Genomic DNA, 19,656 nt, shown 5'->3' on the forward strand with positions numbered 1-19,656 from the left:
GGCTTTCATTTGAGAGGGCTGGAGGGAGAAGTTATGGGTGTCCTCAGGCACGTTATGATGGTGGTGTTTTAGTTGCTAAGTCGTTTTGTATCTGACTCTTTTGCGACCCCATGGAACTGTAGCCTGCTGGTCTCCTCTGTCCATGGGATTTCCAAGGCAAGAATGCCTGAGTGGGCAGTCATTTCCTTCTCTAGGGTATCTTCCTGACCCAGGGATCAAATCTTCCTGACCTGCATCTCTTGCATTGACAGGCATATTCTTTACTGCTGAGCCATCAGAGAAGCCCATCCTCAGCAAAGCCAAGGTTTTATTGGAGCTGAGGAGGTAAAGAGAAGTTTAAGGAGAGATTTTGGATACAGGGACCTACTGGATGATGGGCATTTCATCCAGAAGAACTGATGGAAGGACTTGTGAGGGAGACGAAGGGGTTAGCATTGGCTCTGCTTGGGGCAATTATGAGCAATTTGGCAGTTTGAGGCTGGATAAAGAGGGATGGTCTGAGAGGGTACCGAGGATTTCCTTTGGTGATTGAGGGAAACAGGCAATGAGGCAGTTTGGGATATGCTTCAATGCTCTCCTGGAGGAGAATGGGAAGAAATTCTTAGCTCAAGTGTGTGATAGCTTCAGACTAGTTGTTCTTCCTACTCCTGACATCTTGGAGAATTGAGCTTTTTTATTGCCTGCACATTCAATAGGATTGTTGTCAGTTAACTGAAATAATAAAACTGAACAGTATTTGTCTCTTGCTTCTATTATCATTTGGCACATTTTCCAACAAATATTTGGATAGCACCAGCTGTGTGCAGAGCACTATGAAACCCTGGCAGAAATGCAAATACAAACAAAAACTTGTTACCTGTGCCCCTCAGTGGCTTCCAGTCTTAGAAAAGAGGAATTCCTTCTATTTAGATGGAGTACATTGGCAAAAGGCCACTATTCATGTAATCTACTATATCCCAAACATAGCAAAGCAAATTAATGCAAAATAGCCCATTTCTTAAAGATGTGTCTACTGCCTTCAAGGTCAGTGTGGTAAAACTGGTCTTATCAATTTTAGCTTGGAAGATGATGAAGTTGTGGCTTTATCCATAGCTTTAGAAAGTTATTTCCCATCAACGTTTTTTACTGCTTGGAATGAAAGAGAGGGTGGGGGGTGGGGTGGGTAGGGATAGGGAGAGAGGGAAGAAAGGAAAAAAAGGAAAAGGAAGGAAAGAAGGAAAAAGAAAGGAGAGAGAGGAGGAGGGAGGCAAGAAAAGTGTAAATCAAATGCAAGAAAAAAAAGTTAAATACTAGCCTTGATCTGGTTAGAGTGTAAAGTAAATCAAGTGGCAATTTAATTCTCAATGAACATATGACAACCATGGAGTTAAATATTAGATTTAAATAGGGCAGCTAATTTTCTGCAAGAATTACATTCATCTCTTTATATGGGCACTCTTCCTAATGAACACATCTTTCCCCTCTTAAATTCAGGCATTGCTGCTGGAGCATGAGAAATTAATATACATTCTTAGATTCATTAATAATGTTGCTCATAAAAGACCTTTTGATTTTTATCACCCTGAGTTCCCAGAGGCCCAAGGAAGCAGCTATAGCTCCAAACCACATGAATTATCAGGGGGAAAATCCTATTAAAGCAAAACCTTAATCACCACCTGCATTTTATATCAAGTTGTATCTAAGAAGAAACTGTATATATCATATCCATCAACCTAGCATGGACAAATAAATGGTGTTACAGTCCTTCCACAGAATATTACAAAGTAAAAGCAAAAGAATTACTACTACCACTACACACAGTGTAATTCAGTCTCAAGAACAATGTTGAGAGATAGACTAAGACAGGGAAGGATGCATGTAATATGAGTCCATTTATTAGCTTCAAAACAAGCAACAGTCTCTCACTGGGGAGGTGTCAGTGGCAGCAAACCAACAAGGGAAATGATTAACACAAAATTCCGGATGGTGGTGATCCCTGGGACGTGAGTAGGAAATGGGTACAATCCAGAAAGAACACAGTGGTGCTTCAAAAGCTCTAGTGATGTTCTGTTTCTTAATGGAATGGGAACTTCATGGGTATTCATGTTATTATCATTATTAAAACTGTAGAGATAAGTTTTGTATTTTCTTTGGAACTTTTGATAATTTGAACTGGCTGTTGAACTAAGCGGAAAGGAAGCGGGAGGTTATTTTCACTTTTTACTCTCTTATTTACATACTTCCCTTTCTCTCATCACACTTAGCATAACTTACAACTGAAAAAGAACTTTCTGGTGCAGAAGAAAAGTTACAGACTCTGGGTTCAGACAAACCTGAGTTCACATCCCAATTCCTCCATTCCCACACTATGAATCAGTGACATTCCTGCAGACTCAGTTTTCCCATGTATAAAATGTAGGAAAGAATGCTTCTAAGAGTCCAATATTGTTGACTGCACATTCCAAGCTCTAGAGGGACTCACAGTCTCTTTAGTCAGTCTGCCACTCAGGGATGAGAAGTTCAGAAAAGCCTGGTGGCAGTGACCCAGTGGAAGCCCTGGGCTCAGGGATCCAATGCTTAATGTGCTGGGTGACGAGGCCCAAGCTCACACTGTGGAGTCCTCTGTCCTCTGCAGAGTCTTTTTTTGGGCTTCTCCACCAGCTCTGTCCTGAGAATCATTCACTTGCCTCCCACTGGGCTCCCAAAGAACTTCCTTGGGACCGCCTCCTGCCTCTTCCAGGAAGGTGATGGATGAGTGGCATGGGCTAGCTCAGCTCTGCATGAAAGGAATAGTCCCCCTTCCCCTGATGCTTCTGTACATGTCTCTTCTTGGCTTTGGACAGCCAAGGCTAGAACCCGCTCTTAGAAAGGAGCTAAGGAAACCAGCTTTTAGCACAATGGGCTAGACATTTCTGGTCTAAACAGAAAGAGTCACCAGAACTCAACCATGGAGCCCACCACGTGAGGAAGCAAAAAGTGAGGTGAGGACACAGCCTTCATCAGCAATGCACAGATCTTGCATTTTCCCTTCGTGTCCTCTGAGCCTGTCTCCCTCAATATTTTGAAGGGGCTTAACAAAGGCTTAGGGCTTCCTAGCTAGCTCTCTGCCTTTCCCACTAGACATAACTGATGAATATATGCAAAGCATCTGGCTTGTGAGAGACCTGCCATTCATATCCATCCCCTTCTCAATTCTCCCCTTTCTTGGTCCATAAAGCTCATGAATGATGTTTTGCAGCCAACAGCTAAGTGATTCCTTTGGTTCTATCAAAAACAGTGATTCCATTCTGGAGAGCAAGCCTAAACCACCGACTGCCTGGAAGCCTTCTGGGTGGATCTTGAGGATGGATGCTGAGTTTATCCTCCAGTTTTCTATGTGTAGAGGAGAGACTTTAGGTCTGTGAGCTTAGGATGCAGCCTGCCGACTCCTGCCCTTTGCCTTCAGCTCTGGCTGCCTCGATTCCAATTTCCGTTCTGTCTTTGTCTTACAGTTGTTCAGCACATCAAGCGACACAACATTGTCTTGAAAAGGGAGCTAGGTGAAGGAGCCTTTGGAAAAGTTTTCCTTGCTGAATGCTATAACCTCTGTCCTGAGCAGGACAAGATCTTGGTGGCCGTGAAGGTAAGCGAACACTCCAGAATGTCTCATTACCCATGGTCACTACTCACATGTGGAAGTGTTGCTTTATTTTATTTCATCGCAGTGACCATTTCAGGAGCAAAGTATATCTGCCATGGTAGATGTGTCCAAATTCCTTTAAGTGATGGAAAGTGGAAAGGATGTTTGGGGCACAGGGACAATGGGTTCTGCTCAGGAACATCTTTCCAGCCTACAGGCTGTGGATATCTCTGAGCTACTCTCCCCAGTCAGTGTTAACTGAACTCTGGACAGAAGTCAGTGGGGTCAAACACAATCCAACCCACTAAACCTGGAGACTTCGCTTTCTCCTCAGATTGCCCGGAGCATGTCCAAGTTCAGCTGGAGCTTGTCTCATGTTCAGAAGACCTGGAAAGGACACTGTGGCCTTCACTTCCCTCTCTCAGCCTCATTTCCCCTGAGATGTTTTGTTATACTTACTTTGTCCCTTCCAAATATCTCCAAGGCCCCAGACATGGCATCTGGAAGGGGAACATCTCTGGGGGATGGATCTTACCGCCCTAGGAGACACGAGATTTTATTGAAATACAGAAGTCTGAAAGTCTTTTGTCATAACCATTTCTCCATAAACTCTAAAAAGGAGACCTGAGGAATCCCCTGGCAGTCCATTTGTTGTAAAGCTCCATGCTTTCACTGCAGACGATGCAGGTTCGATCCCTGGTCAGGGAACTAAGATCACACATGCTACATGGCATGGAAAATAAAAATAAAATAATGAATGCATATATGTTAAATTACAATAATTCTTTTAAAGGAGACCTCATCTTCAATATGGAGAAGGAAATGGCAACCCATTCCAGTACTCTTGCCTGGAAAATCCCATGGACGGAGGAGCCTGGTGGCTGCAGTCCATGGGGTCGCGAAGAGTCAGACACGACTGAGTGACTTCCCTTTCACTTTCCACTTTCATGCATTGGAGAAGGAAATGGCAACCCACTCCAGTGTTCTTGCCTGGAGAATCCCAGGGATGGGGGAGCCTGGTGGGCTGCTGTCTATGGGGTTGCACAGGGTCGGACACAACTGAAGCAACTTAGCAGCAGCAGCATCTTCAATAAAATTGTAAAGTAATTAGCCTCCAATTAAAATAAATAAATTTATATTAAAAAAATAAAAATAAATAAACATTATTGAAAGGGCTAAAATTTCCACTGGGCCCTCTAAATCACAAGGATCAACACAAATAGCACAAAAAACTTCAGCGTATCTTTTACATATGCACTGTCAAAATGTTTTAAAAAAATCACCAAGGTACAACTTATGTAAAACACTTAAGAGAGGCATATGTTTATAAAATGAGTTAAGGGCCAAATGAATAAGTACGTGGCTAATGTAATAAAATGTAACTTCTTGACCCAACGTAAGATGATTGAGTTTTGGTTTTTCTTTGTTCGTTTGGCCAAATGCAAAGTATTTATACAAATGGCATTTATTTCCTCATTATCACCAGGACAACTTTCTTTGTGAGTTGATGGATGTGTTTTATTTATTTATTTATCTTTCTGGTCTTTTAACGTTTTAACTTTTATTCATTTTTAATTGGAAGATAATTGCCTTACAGAGTTGTGTTGGTTTCTGCTGTACAACTTCGTGAATCAGCCATAAGCATACCTATGTCCCCTCCCTCTTGAACTTTTCCCCCATCCCCACCCCAACCCAGCCCTCTAGGTTGCCACAGTGCTCTGAGCTGAGCCGCCTGTTATACAGCAACTTACCACTAGTTGAACATTGTCCTGGCTATAATGAGGAAATAAATGCCATTTTACACACGGTACTGTGTATGTTTCAGCGCTACTCTCTGAAGTTGTCTCACCCTCTCCTTCCCTCATTGTGTCCACAAGTCTGTTTTCTATGTCTTCTTCTCTATACCTGCCCTGCAAATTGAACTGAGGTGGATGAACCTCAGTTCATCCTATTATACAGAGTGAAATAAGTCTGAAAGACAAAAACAAATATTGTATATTGACACATATATAAGGGAATATAGAAAAATGGTACTGAGGAACTTTTCAGTTTTTAAAAGATACATATTCCATTACTGTTGTATTTAGCCTTAAAATACTTTATGCGTAATGGGTAACCGAGGAGAGAAATAAAATGATTCTTGAACTTTCCCAACCTTCAGACTAAACACAGTTTCTGTTACAGTTCATCCTAATGAAACACCATGCATCTGCTTTCCTTGCCATCAAAAGTGACTAAGCCGAGCGGTTCAGATACACTTAAACTCTCAGGAAAGGCTCCTAAAAAGCTCTACTTTGGGGTGAATAAAGGACAGGCCTTTCTAGGGATGAGAAATGTAATATCTATGAAATAAACATCATCTCAGTAAGATAGGAAAGTGGAGGGGGTAGTGAGACAGAGGAGAGAAGAGGGGAAGGGAGATGTGGGAGAGAATCAAGGTCAAGCGGGGTGAGTGGAGTGAAAGGAGGATCCTGCAGGGACCCTGAGGATGTTTAATTCCTGCTGCTGAGATGGCTTCCTCTCTTCTTTCATTGACTCAAAAAGTTTGTTATTTTTTTTAAAGCACAAAATGTTCAGAACATTTGGCAGTGTTATATCTGCAGTCTTCGCTTTCTTCTGCTGTTATCTTTTTTTCCCCCTTTGGAAAAATGGGACCAAAAGGTGCCTCTATTTTTGGAGATTCAGAGCCCGATACAAGGATAGAGCTGGAAGACATTCTGGGAACATGTAACCCCAATCTCGCATGTGTCATAGACAAGGACAATGAGGACCCTGGGGCCAAGGTCTGGGCCATGTTTCCCACTGATGTTTGGAGGCCATCCAGGAATCTGTTCACTTCATGAGGTCACAAGGTGAAAGCTTTGAATGTGAGAAAATCGTAGGAGATGAGGGAAACCTAGAGGATAGTGTAGGAATAGCTGAGAGGCCTCAGCTCGGTAGTGTGTGCTCAGTTGCTTCAGTCGTGTCTGACTCTTTGCGACCCCATGGACTGTAGCCTGCCAGGCTCCTCTGTCCATGGCATTCTCTAGGGAAGAATACTGGAGTGGGTTGCCATGCCCTCCTCCGGGGGATCTTCCCAACCCAAGAATCGAACCGACATGTCTTATGTCTCCTGCACTGGCAGGTGGGTTCTTTACCACTAGTGCCACGTGGGAAGCCCTCAGCTGGATAGAAATAGACCCAAAATTTCTCAGCGGGTATCGCCTTTCACGTTCCTGTTATTTCTAATTCTGTGCTTGCTCCTCTGTACTTCTTGCAGTGTCCTTAAGGAGCCAGTGCTACACAGCTAAATCCAGGGCACCTTTAACTCAGACATCACTTTTCCTTCCAAACTCATGCTAAACAGGATTTCAGAGCTCGATCTAGTAAAGATGAAGGATTAGCCGGTGTCAGCAATGTTCAGCCGGTAGTCCTGCCCACAGCATGCTTCCCATCACTACTGTTGGTGCTGCTGCTGCTGCTAAGTCGCTTCAGTCGTGTCCGACTCTTTGCGACCCCATGGACTGTAGCCTGCCAGGCTCCTCTGTCCATGGCATTCTCTAGGGAAGAATACTGGAGTGGGTTGCCATGCCCTCCTCCAGGGGATCTTCCCAACCCAAGAATCGAACCGACATGTCTTATGTCTCCTGCACTGGCAGGTGGGTTCTTTACCACTAGTGCCACGTGGGAAGCCCTCAGCTGGATAGAAATAGACCCAAAATTTCTCAGCGGGTATCGCCTTTCACGTTCCTGTTATTTCTAATTCTGTGCTTGCTCCTCTGTACTTCTTGCAGTGTCCTTAAGGAGCCAGTGCTACACAGCTAAATCCAGGGCACCTTTAACTCAGACATCACTTTTCCTTCCAAACTCATGCTAAACAGGATTTCAGAGCTCGATCTAGTAAAGATGAAGGATTAGCCGGTGTCAGCAATGTTCAGCCGGTAGTCCTGCCCACAGCATGCTTCCCATCACTACTGTTGGTGCTGCTGCTGCTGCTAAGTCGCTTCAGTCATGTCCGACTCTGTGCGACCCCATAGTCGGCAGCCCACTAGGCTCCCCGATCCCTGGGATTCTCCAGGCAAGAACACTGGAGTGGGTTGCCATTTCCTTCTCCAATGCATGAAAGTGAAGAGTGAAAGTGAAGTCGCTCAGTTATGTCTGACTCTTCACGACCCCATGGACTACAGCCTTTCTTTAAATCCCAATCACAGCCCTCATCCCATGTTCAACCCAGACCCAGGCCCCAGTCCCCATGAACCTCCTGGCTTTGCCAAATAATTGTTTGCAGATTAACAACCCACGATGAGTGTTTGCTCTTTAATCAAAACTGCTGAAAAAGAAAACAAAGAAAATTTGTCCCTTTATCTCAAGTAGTGAGAACAAAATACCTACAGCTTAAAAAGTCATTTCAACTTCAAGGTTGTACACCAAAGAAATCTCATCTCCCTGACCTCAAATGTGGCCTTTTGTGGAAATCAGAGGCTTTGCTTACCTTGGCCAGAATGATTTCAAGCTTCAGCAGGGCGGGGGCCCATTTTAACTGTCTGAGATCCAGAGGCTACAGCTATGCAAGAAACAAGTCCGATTTTTCATGGGCTCTGGAATGAATGGGATCAGAATAACACATGGAGCTGCCTCTTGCCAGCCTTACCGGCTCATTTTTAGGCACGTGGGCCCATTGTAAGTATATTCAAAGACTATCTGATAAGTCTGAGAGGAAAATGTCTATGGTGCCTTCCTGACCACAGTAAGGGAATTTTTTTTTAAAGGAACTGAACGTGGCCTCCAGGGCCTCCATAGCCTGTCACCTCTGAGGAGTGGCTGCCGGGGCTGCTTCTCTTCCATTGGAGGCACCCAAGGATGTTTGACAGTCTTTCTGCCCGTTGCCTAGCAACCCCTGCAGCATTGATTATGCATGCTAAGAAATAGCAGCTATTGTCCTCTTTCCTTCTCTAGAAGGAGCTGACTGATTTGAAATCCAAGGTTTTGCATTCAGACTGACAGATGTCAGGTTCCTGTAAATTTTGACGCTGCTTGTTCCAAATGACTAAAGAGCTTGAGCAATCCGCAGAAGTCAGTTTAAGATGCGAGTTAGCCTAGGCTTGTGCAGACCCCTCAAGGGTTCATGGCCTGAGTCAGCCTTTCCCATTAGAGTATCTGCTTGTTTGGATCCAGTTGGATTGCCCTTTTCTTGATATTTTTGGATGACCTTTGTTTCTTAGTGAAATGGATTTGTGCCTTCCCACTGAAAGACAACTGGAGAACCCATAGAGAAAATGAGATGCATAGAAACGAGCCTTTGATCAAAATAATTCCTTTATCTTTAAGTAACTCAATTGCCAAGGAAACACTTCATTGCAGTTTCTCTGCATTAGCTGTGGATGCATTAACTATTTTTGGCTCCATCCAATTTGCTTTTCAATAGCTACAATTCCTACAACATTTCCTTGTGCTGTGAATGCACACTAATTTTCATTTTTTTAAATATAGCCACAAGTGGGCTTTGTAGGATTCATGGTCTCTCTTCCCCCTCTCCACTAACTCAGGTGTATTCCTAAAAACATAAAGTGCTGAACACAAGAGAGGCCTTAGGAATCATATCTATAACCCACGTCTCGTGTTTTATAGATGACAAATCCAGAGAAGCTGAGTGACTTCCTTGAGGCATGAGTTAAAACGAGTCATAGATGCTGTACAAGAAGACTTGGCAAGGCGCGAAATAGTGATGTCTGAGCTCTGCAGGCACTTTCTTTAGTATCTAATGAAGGGCTTTTTCTTTTCATATTGCTAAATATTTGCTTATCAACAACAGAGGAAATGATGCAAGGGTTTTGGCAAAGTTGACTGATACACTCGGTGGCACGTTGCCACAAGCCAGCTCACGTAGCATCTAACACACCATGGCCATGTCCGTGCCTGGGGGGCCCAGCCCAACATAAGAGCCATACAGCTCCCTTCACCCATCAGCTCTCATCTCAAGTTACCCCTTCAAGGAAACTTCCCCTTGCTACTCCCTGGTCTAGGTCAGACCTCCCAGTTCCATGTTATTAAGGCATCTGTACTTGTCCTTGAGAGCATTTGTTAAGGCTGTTAATCAGTACATGTATTTGTGGGTATATTTAATCAACAACATTTGTCTATCTTCTCCAGTAGAGTGGCATATTCTTGAGGGTAGGGATCATGCCTTTCAGCACATTGCCTAGTATGTAGTGGCAGGCAACAAATGCTTGTTGGATGGATGGATGGCCTATTGAAAAAGAGCCCTTTGAAAAAGTAAAGAGTTGGCAGTTGGCACTTCCAAGTAAGGAAATGATTTGATCAGCTATTTATATGTGTGTATAGTATATGTGTGTGTGTGTGTGTGTGTATATATATATATATATATATATATGATGTAATCTAATGAGAAATCATTTTAGAAATAACTGAATCACTATGCAGAAATATAGAGCTATTATTGAAATTCTTTAGTTTAACTCATACTTTTTTTGCCAATGAGGAAGCAGAAGAGGGGCCCAGAGAAGATAAATAATCCTTCCAAAGTCACATAGCTTGAACGAGATCACTCAATGTCAGACCAAGGACTAAAACTCTAACCTCCACATCAGCCCAAGGCTCAATGCATCATATTTTAGTGTACTGAATCCTACACATGCCCTATAAACCAAATTGAGGAAATTCAACATGATGTATGAGGTAATACAAAGGAGTGGGTAGTTTTGCTCAATTGTGTATGATGATAAGAGAGATATTCTTGTTTTCCCAAGTAGAAAAGCAATTCAAGGAAATAGGTGGAAATAAAGAAAATTCCAGAGTGAGTGCTTTGGCCTCATGAGGGGGTGCAAGCAAAACATCTCAATCAGCTTTGATAATAAGAGCAGTATAATGTTCACTGGAAACCCAACTCAAGCTGGTTTAAGCAGAAAGGGAATTTGTTTGCCCAAACTACTGGAAAACCTTGCTGTTGGTGCTCTAGCTTCAGGCATAGCTAGCTCCCCGGCATCAGCAATTCCCTCTCTCTCTCTCTTTCTCTCTTTACGTCTCTCGGCTTTGCTTTCTTCCATGCTGAATGCATTCTTGGACAGGTTCTCCCCACACTATGGTAAAGATTCAGCAACAACTTCTCTGGGTTTACATGCAGCCATCCTAGCAACCCTGGAGAAGGTAATGGCACCCCACTCCAGTACTCCAGTATTTGCCTGGAAAATCCCATGGACGGAGGAGCCTGGTAGGCTGCAGTCCATGGGATCACTAAGAGTTGGACACAACTGAGTGACTTCACTTTAACTTTTCACTTTCATGCATTGGAGAAGGAAATGGCAACCCACTCCAGTGTTCTTGCCTGGAGAATCCCAGGGACGGGGGAGCCTGGTGGGCTGCCGTCTATGGGGTCGCACAGAGTTGGACACGACTGAAGCCACTTAGCAGCAGCAGCAGCAGCAGCAGCATCCTAGCAACCCAAAAGAGAACTCCTCTTTCCCAACAATTATGCACAAGTCGAAGGGCCAACTCCTATTGGTTTATCTTGAGTTGTTTCACCAGGCCCTCCAGCCAAGGGAATAGAATGTTCTGATTATACAGGCCTGGGTCACATGCCTATCCCTGCAAATGGAAGATGAGGTCAGCTCTCCTCACACATGTTGACCAAATGTAGGGAGGCGTTTGTTCCCTGTAAGAATGTTAGAGCTTCTAAGTGAGAAGACAGAGAAAAGAGATCTGACAGGAAAAACTGAAAGATGACCAACTTAAATAGGACTTGCAGGACCTCACTGTGAGTAGAGCAGTTGGGATCTAGAAGCGCACTAGGATCTGAATTGGCCCTTAGGGCAGTCCCTTTGTTATCCTTGCAGGAGGCACTAGGTCTCTCCTCCAGGCCTCCCTGCTGGCATGACACAGCTGTCTCACCCCTCTCTGCTCCCTGGCTTAGGCTGCTGCCTCCTGCCAGCTGCTGCTCCCATGGTATCTATAACTCACCTTCAGATTCCTCAACAAGGAAATACCATATGTCCAGTTATTCCACTCAGTGTTCCTGCCAGGCACCTGCCCGCAGTCCCAGAATCCAGTGTGGTCACGTGACACAGATGAGACCACTTATAGGCCAGAAGCAACTAAAGCCAGTTGTCTTAAAATATTTGTAAGTGGAAGAGCTTGAAAAGAACCGCTTTCCAGGAACCACCAGTTCTGGAACAGGGAAACAATCTTTAGATAAGAAAGAGTGTGATTCATTTTGATATTTGGCAAAACTAATACAATTATGTAAAGCTTAAAAATAAAATAAAATAAAATAAAAAAAGAGTGTCAAGAGTTCTCCACACAAGTTTATTTCTAAACCAGACGGCTATTTTCTTTCTCCCTTCTTCTCTTCCTTCCTTTTCTCCTTCTTGTCTTTATTCTTTCCTTCCTTCTTTTTAATTTTTAAGAAGAGTCATCCTTCTGTTCTCACATCTTGATTATTTTGTGAAGTCTCTCACCCATTCCTCCCTCTTCCTGTGCCCCTCTCCTCTTCTTAATTTACTTTAGTATGTGAAATTCCTTTCCCACAAATAGAAATTGATGACAAGATTAATGTAGTTAAGAGAATATTTGTCAGTGTTGCCCTTAAAAGATAGTTTATATTCCTTAACAGAATATAATGTTGCAGAAAATACTATCAATTCCATCTTTATAAGTTTCTGGTAACAAATTGTAAAACTTTTAATAGTGGCTTGCTAAAAGACTTAATCATCTTATTGTCTGGACATTGCTAAATAGATCTCTATCTTCTTATAGTGGGAGTGCATTCTTTCCTGGTGAGTGCATGTGTATGTATGTGCTCGTGTATGTGTGTGTGTGCACACTCATATGTGCTGTAAGATGGGCAGCAACATTTCCCGTGTCAGAATCCCTCTTGTACTGGAGTCACTTGGGCCCCAGTTATTAAGTTGCTCCATCAATGTCCCTTCCCCAGTAACTTCAACTTTTAACCTTTGATGGGAGACCTGTTTTTTGTCTCGTTAATTTGTCTCCTTAACCCTTTTTTTCTTGGCTTTTCTCCAATTTACATACATCTTTTCAGAAATGCTGAAACCAAGCAGTACATTCCACTCTACTGAGGACTCATCTGATACCAAACATAGCCGGGGTATTCATTTTACTCCTTTGCATCTCTGGAAAATATGCATTGTGGTAGATGGGCTGCTTTTTAAATGACTTTAACATGACAGCCCAAATCAGAGTCAAATCAGGGTCTACAGTGATCCATCAGCTCTTTTCTATCCAGTGGAATTATCTCAGTCAATTGAATGCTGGTGTATTTAAAGCCTGTAAGTATCTTGCAATTGTCCATATTGGAGGCCAACTTCTGATTCATTCTTTTGAGTCAATATTTCTCTAATATGACAGTTGCTGTGAATTAGTTTCCTGTCTTTCAAAGATTAGCATTTGTAATATGCAACTTGATATAATATACACACACAAACCATCAATCTTATTCCCCAAATTCTCTAAGTACTTAAACTATGTGAATTAGAAATTAATCTCATGATTCCCATTAGATGTTTGAATTGTTAGAGTTGGAACCATGAGACCATGGTTTTGAAAATAAACATAGCAGCAATCAACACCCTGGCTATGAATCTTGCATTTGAGACTGCCACTTGGTATATATTTAAAATCCTTGCAAGGGCCAGTCCCGTATCATTGAGCTGATATACACAGAGTGTTGGTTTCTAGTACAGTGAGCACTATCTGGGGGTGTGTGTGAGCATTATTGTTTTTATTGTCATCTAATTAGCTTTTACATTTCTAGGAATGTTAGGAGGGTAGTTACTACACTCTTCTTAGTTTCTAACATTTTATTTCTATCAAGCTCTGTCTCTGAATTTATTAAAATATACTCCTCAAAATTTCACTTTTGTAAGAATTGGTTAGAAGCTTTATCTACTTTTCTTCATAGATGACCCTATAAGTTAGAAGAATCATAGTCTTGTGGCTATTGTTGTTGCTTACTTGCTCAGTTGTGTCCAACTCTTTGTGACCTGTGGATTGCAGCATGCCAGGCTTCCCTGTCCTTCACCATCTCTTTCCAAATACTTGAGTAATCATTGCCTGTAAGGAACCTTATGAGGAGGGTGTCTGTCTTAACGCTATTTCAGTTTAGCATTGAAAGTGAAGTCAAAGTGAAGTCGTTGCTCAGTCGTGTCCAACTCTTTGCGATCCCATGGACTGTAGCCTACCAGGCTTCTCTGTCCATGGGATTTTCCAGGCAAGAGTACTGGAGTGGGTTGCCATTTCCTTCTCCAGGGGATCCTCCTGACCCGGGGATCAAACCCAGGTCTCCTGCATTGCAGGCAGACGCTTTACCCTCTGAGCCACCAGGGAAGCCCCTGATGGCTTATTATCAGTTTAGCATTATTTTCCCCCAAAGCAGATTGGCTCATTAATAGCCTACTAAGGTGGATTTTATAGAATGGATCTGTCCAGTAGAAGTACAATGTGAGTCACAAAGCAAACCACGAACCGTTTGTCTTTTAAAATTTCCTAGTCTGCACATTAAAAAGTGTAAACATCATGCATCGAACCTGGACTGGCAACTCGTTTCCTACATGATATTTTACATGTTTCATTGCCATTCTCCCACATCTTCCCACCCTCTCCCTCTCCCACAGAGTCCATAAGACTGTTCTATACATCAGTGTCTCTTTTGCTGTCTCGTACACCGGGTTATTGTTACCATCTTTCTAAATTCCATATATATGCGTTAGTATACTGTATTTATGTTTTTCCTTCTGGCTTACTTCACTCTGTATAATAGGCTCCAGTTTCATCCACCTCATTAGAACTGATTCAAATGTATTCTTTTTAATGGCTGAGTAATACTCCATTGTGTATATGTACCACAGCTTTCTTATCCATTCATCTGCTGATGGACATCTAGGTTGCTTCCACGTCTTGGCTATTATAAACAGTGCTGCGATGAACATTGGAGTACACGTGTCTCTTTCCTTCTGGTTTCCTCAGTGTGTATGCCCAGCAGTGGGATTGCTGGGTCATAAGGCAGTTCTATTTCCAGTTTTTTAAGGAATCTCCACACTGCTCTCCATAGTGGCTGTACTAGTTTGCATTCCCACCAACAGTGTAAGAGGGTTCCCTTTTCTCCACACCCTCTCCAGGCAATGAAACATGTAAAATATCATGTAGGAAACGAGTTGCCAGTCCAGGTTCGATGCATGATGCTGGATGCTTGGGGCTGGTGCACTGGGACGGCCCAGAGGGATGGTATGGGGAGGGAGGAGGGAGGAGGGTTCGGGATGGGGAACACATGTATACCTGTGGCGGATTCATTTTGATATTTGGCAAAACTAATACAATTATGTAAAGTTTAAAAATAAAATAAAATTGGAAGAATAAAAAAAAAAAAAGTGTAAACATGCAGATGAAACTAATTTTATTAATGTATTTTACTTAACTCAATCTACCTAAAATATTTTCATTTCAACATACTGTTAATCTAAAAATATTAATGAGATATTTTATGCATACCAAGTTTTCAAAATCTGAAATCTGTATTTTACACTTGCAGCAGCACATCTCAGTTTGGACCAGCTATAGTTCAAATTATCACTGACCACATGTAGCTGTTGGCTACCATTTTGAACAGTGCAGATCTGGAAGATATCAGAAGAGTAAACAGTCTCAGTTAGAAACAGATCTTGACCCAGAAACACTTAGGCATGTTGGCCACAATTCTCACAGATATTTGTTGCCTTGTAGGAGAGTTTACTCATTGTCTTTTATGCTTTAAGCACAGTGGTATGCATAGAGAATAATAAGGTTTTGCCATAATAATCTCTTTTTTTATCTTTCACCTTAACTCTGTTTCTCTGCTCTCTAAAATGTATAAGAGTTAAAAAATACTCGGCAGCCTTCGAATGGGAGAAAATAATAGCAAATGAAGCAACTGACAAACAACTAATCTCAAAAATATACAAGCAACTCCTCCAGCTCAACTCCAGAAAAATAAATGACACAATCAAAAAATGGGCCAAAGAACTAAACAGACATTTCTCCAAAGAAGACATACAGATGGCTAACAAACCCATGAAAAGATGCTCAACATCACTCATTATCAGAGAAATGCAAATCAAAACCACTATGAGGTACCATTTCACGCCAGTCAGAATGGCTGCGATCCAAAAGTCTACAAGCAATAGATGCTGGAGAGGGTGTGGAGAAAAGGGAACCCTCTTACACTGTTGGTGGGAATGCAAACTAGTACGGCCACTATGGAGAACAGTGTGGAGATTCCTTAAAAAACTGGAAATAGAACTGCCTTATGATCCAGCAATCCCACTACTGGGCATACACACTGAGGAAACCAGAAGGGAAAGAGACACGTATACCCCAATGTTCATCTTGGCACTGTTTATAATAGCCAGGACATGGAAGCAACCTAGATGTCCATCAGCAGATGAATGGATAAGAAAGCTGTGGTACATATACACAATGGAGTATTACTCAACCATTAAAAAGAATACATTTGAATCAGTTCTAATGAGGTGGATGAAACTGGAGCCTATTATAGAGTGAAGTAAGCCAGAAAGAAAAACATCAATACAGTATACTAATGCATATATATGGAATTTAGAAAGATGGTAACAATAACTCTGTATACAAGAAAGCAAAAGAGACACTGATGTATAGAACAGTCTTATGGACTCTGTGGGAGAGGGAGAGGGAGAGGGTGGGAAGATTTGGGAGAATGGCATTGAAACATGTATAATATCATGTATGAAACGAGTCGCCAATCCAGGTTCGATGCACGATACTGGATGCTTGGGGCTGGTGCACTGGGACGACCCAGAGGGATGGTATGGGGAGGGAGGAGGGAGGAGGGTTCAGGATGGGGAACACATGTATACCTGTGGTGGATTCATTTCGATATTTGGCAAAACCAATACAATATTGTAAAGTTTAAAAATAAAATTAAAGAAAATGTATAAGAGAAGGATATAAGGTCAGCATGTTAAAAAGGATAGTCTTGATTTTACCTTGTATCACTGGAAAAAAACCCTGATGCTGGGAAAGATTGAAGGCAGAAGGAGAAGAGGGTGACAGAGGATGAGATAGGTGGATGGCATCACTGATTCAAGGACATAAACTTGGGCAAACTCTGGAGATGGTGAGGTACAGGAAGCCTGGTATGCTACAGTCCATGAGGTTGTGAAGAGTTGGACACAACTTGGCAACTGAAAAACAAGTCCTAAACCACATATACTTTGAACGCACAATCATTTGTCATGTCCCACAGCATCCAGCCACACCAATAGTTTCAAATAAGTCCTCTGGCTTCTCCTACTAGCTTCCCATTAGCCTTAATATTCTGTGGAAGCATTTCAGATAAATGTTAATCTTCCTTTGTTTTTTTCTCCTATTTTACCTTCACTTCAGTTCTGTACTTGAGTTTATTTCATTTTAATCCACTCTTCCAACTCTGGATCAATGTGAACACCAGGCAGTAACTCACTGAAGCTCTAGATAAGTCTTCTCCCTTGAGAATGTCTTCAGAAAGGATGGCGTCTTTAGAGTGTCAGGAAATTCACCAGGAATAAGATGAAATGAAGCTACAAAGCAGATGCTGGGAGTAAGAAAATGGCAGTGTTCAATGATGGGGCAAATACTCCTGTCAAAATGAAACTTAAGTGGAAGGGACTGTCAGTGAGGGAAGCTGCCACCCTGTGTCCATTGCCAAGGGACTTGGGGAACTAGCCAAGCCACCCTTAATTGAGTAAAATGACAATCAGCCACGGTGCTAAAACAGAGACGAAATTTATAAATAGGGTTGATAGCAGGATTTTTCCAGCTTCTGATTGCTGTCTGGCTGTGGTTCCACCCTTAGAAAAATTCTGTCCTTCGAGTGCCAAATTCAGAAGATGATTTTGCCCAACTCGTTACCGCCATATTTTCTGAATCTCTTAAAATAGAATTGGATCATAATTTAGCAAAAGAACTTGACATGTAAAAATGGATGGGCACATACATAGGATGAAGCCAGATTTGTTAAATACGTTTGTCCCATGAATAGTGAGATCTGCTTTCTTAAATTGAGAAATAGTACTGAAGCACAGTTTTTAAGCATAGTTTTGCACTGACAGTGGAGTTTCTTCTTGTAGGATTTTGCTCTGGGGAATGGAAATATGAGATGTTTGTTAAGTCTTTCAGTTTGATGCCCCCAACACAAGAAAACCCTGTCTTCCTTCGCACTCTACCCTGCTGTCTGACATCCCTTCATCTCTCTCTTTCACTCTCTCTCTAACACACATACACACAATCTAACATTCTTGAGTCAATACTACATACCTGAAACTTGAGAAGAATGTTTACCTGCAGAATGTGTTCATGCTTTTTGATAATGACCTGAAAATCTCAGTTGCCTCCTCCAATTCATGGTTAAAGATGGAATAAGGCCTTAGAAATGAATTATCTCAGCAACTCAAAGCAGACTGCATAAAGAGACTGGATCTCTGAGAAAGTGCCACAGGCTTCAATGGATTTCAGGAGGGAACCAAGGCAGTCTCAGAGGTACTTTCATGCCTTGGACTGGCCTCATGCCTTATCCATGCATCTTTTGGCCTTCTCAGATCTTACTTAGCATGAGCGAATTGAATGCAAATTGGTTGAAGTTTCAAGTTTGAATCTCCCAAATATCAGTTTGTACCGGGGAGCTAGGGAGGTATTTCAGCTTAGACTACCTCACCTAGTCCTCCCAGGCAGCCTGTGAAGGAAATGACTTTGTTACCCTTTCCTTACCCTACAGAAGAGAAAACCAGAGTTCAGAGAGGTCCAGAGCAGAGCCAAGGTTTGAACTTGGATTTTTTTTTTAATTATTTTATTTTTTTATTTAATTTTATTTTTTAACTTTACAATATTGTATTAGTTTAACCATATATCAACATGAATCCGCCACAGGTATACACGTGTTCCCCATCCTGAACCCTCCTCCCTCCTCCCTCCCTGTACCATCCCTCTGGGTCATCCCAGTGCACCAGCCCCAAGCATCCAGTATCGTGCATTGGACCTGGACTGGTGACTCATTTCATATATGATATTATTTTGATGTGAAGCTAGAACTGCTCCCCTGTGGGTATCACCAGTGTTAAAATCTACACAAACTTTGGGGCCAGCTATCTAGGAGAGAGTGCTTTGGGCTGTCCTCTCCTTAACCTTGCATCCTCCTACCTGCTTTCTCTTCCAGATGCTTCCTTCATTTCTGTTCCTTACTTGGGCTCACGCTCTGTCTTTCCAGATGACCAATCACTTTTCATCCCTTCCCAATGCTCCTTAATCTCTAGTTTGCACAGACCTCATGGGTCAGTGTCTGTTGCCAGACACTGAGATTGGCAGCCAGTGATAAATGTGTGAACACAACACACTTCTGTCAAAGGACGTAGGGGAGATGGGCACTTACCAAAATCATAATGAAAATCTGAGTGTAAGAAATGCTCCATGTGTGTTTTGCTCTGTGAGCCCAAAGCTGATAAGGACATGAGGGACATCTCTTCATGTCCATCTGTTCACCTCATCTACAAAACAGTGGGTAGATTGAAAAAAAAGCAGCTAAGAACTTGCCGATGGGTGAAACCAAGGTAAACAAATCGCCAAGATAAGTTCTTCTCACTTGGAATGCAACAGATATGAGAGGAGATTAGTTTGAAAGTGTATGAGCCCAGTTTTCTGAGCTGAACGGGAGCAGAGCCGTAGACCTCAAATTTTCAGTCACTGTTCATTTTGTTATTATATGAAGAAATGTGCAGTTTCTATAGCAATGACTATCACAGCTTTATGGCCTCTCTGAGCACTCACTGGCCCAAATCTGCTCACTTTCCAAGCAGAACCAGTGGTGCATTTAGGGACACTTCTCAGAAAACTACATTCTTGAGTGAGAATAGTGAACCCCATCACCAGACACTTTTTTTTTGGAATGACATCTCCAGGATCTCTAGAATTTGACCTAAGAAGCAACTGTGTCTGGTCTAATAAGAAGTATACCTATAATTCCTGTCTCCTTAGGTCAGGTCACTGAAAGAAAGCTTCAAATCCTA

General features: G+C 42.3%; 1 protein-coding gene across 3 annotated transcripts in view; it reads left to right on the forward strand.

Moving 5' to 3' along the window:
- The window catches only part of NTRK2 (neurotrophic receptor tyrosine kinase 2), a 407,230-nt gene that overhangs the window by 297,121 nt on the left and 90,453 nt on the right, over nt 1-19,656 (forward strand). For all 3 annotated transcript variants that reach the window (XR_009738137.1, XM_061426053.1, XM_061426054.1), the window contains one exon: nt 3,471-3,601. Coding sequence is in view for 2 of the 3 variants with exons in the window: in XM_061426053.1 (XP_061282037.1) it covers nt 3,471-3,601 (131 nt within the window). In the remaining variant the exon portion in view is untranslated. The remainder of the gene's footprint in view (nt 1-3,470; nt 3,602-19,656) is intronic.

The sequence above is a fragment of the Bos javanicus genome, chromosome 8 (genome assembly GCF_032452875.1).
Source record: "Bos javanicus breed banteng chromosome 8, ARS-OSU_banteng_1.0, whole genome shotgun sequence".
Taxonomy (NCBI): domain Eukaryota; kingdom Metazoa; phylum Chordata; class Mammalia; order Artiodactyla; family Bovidae; genus Bos; species Bos javanicus.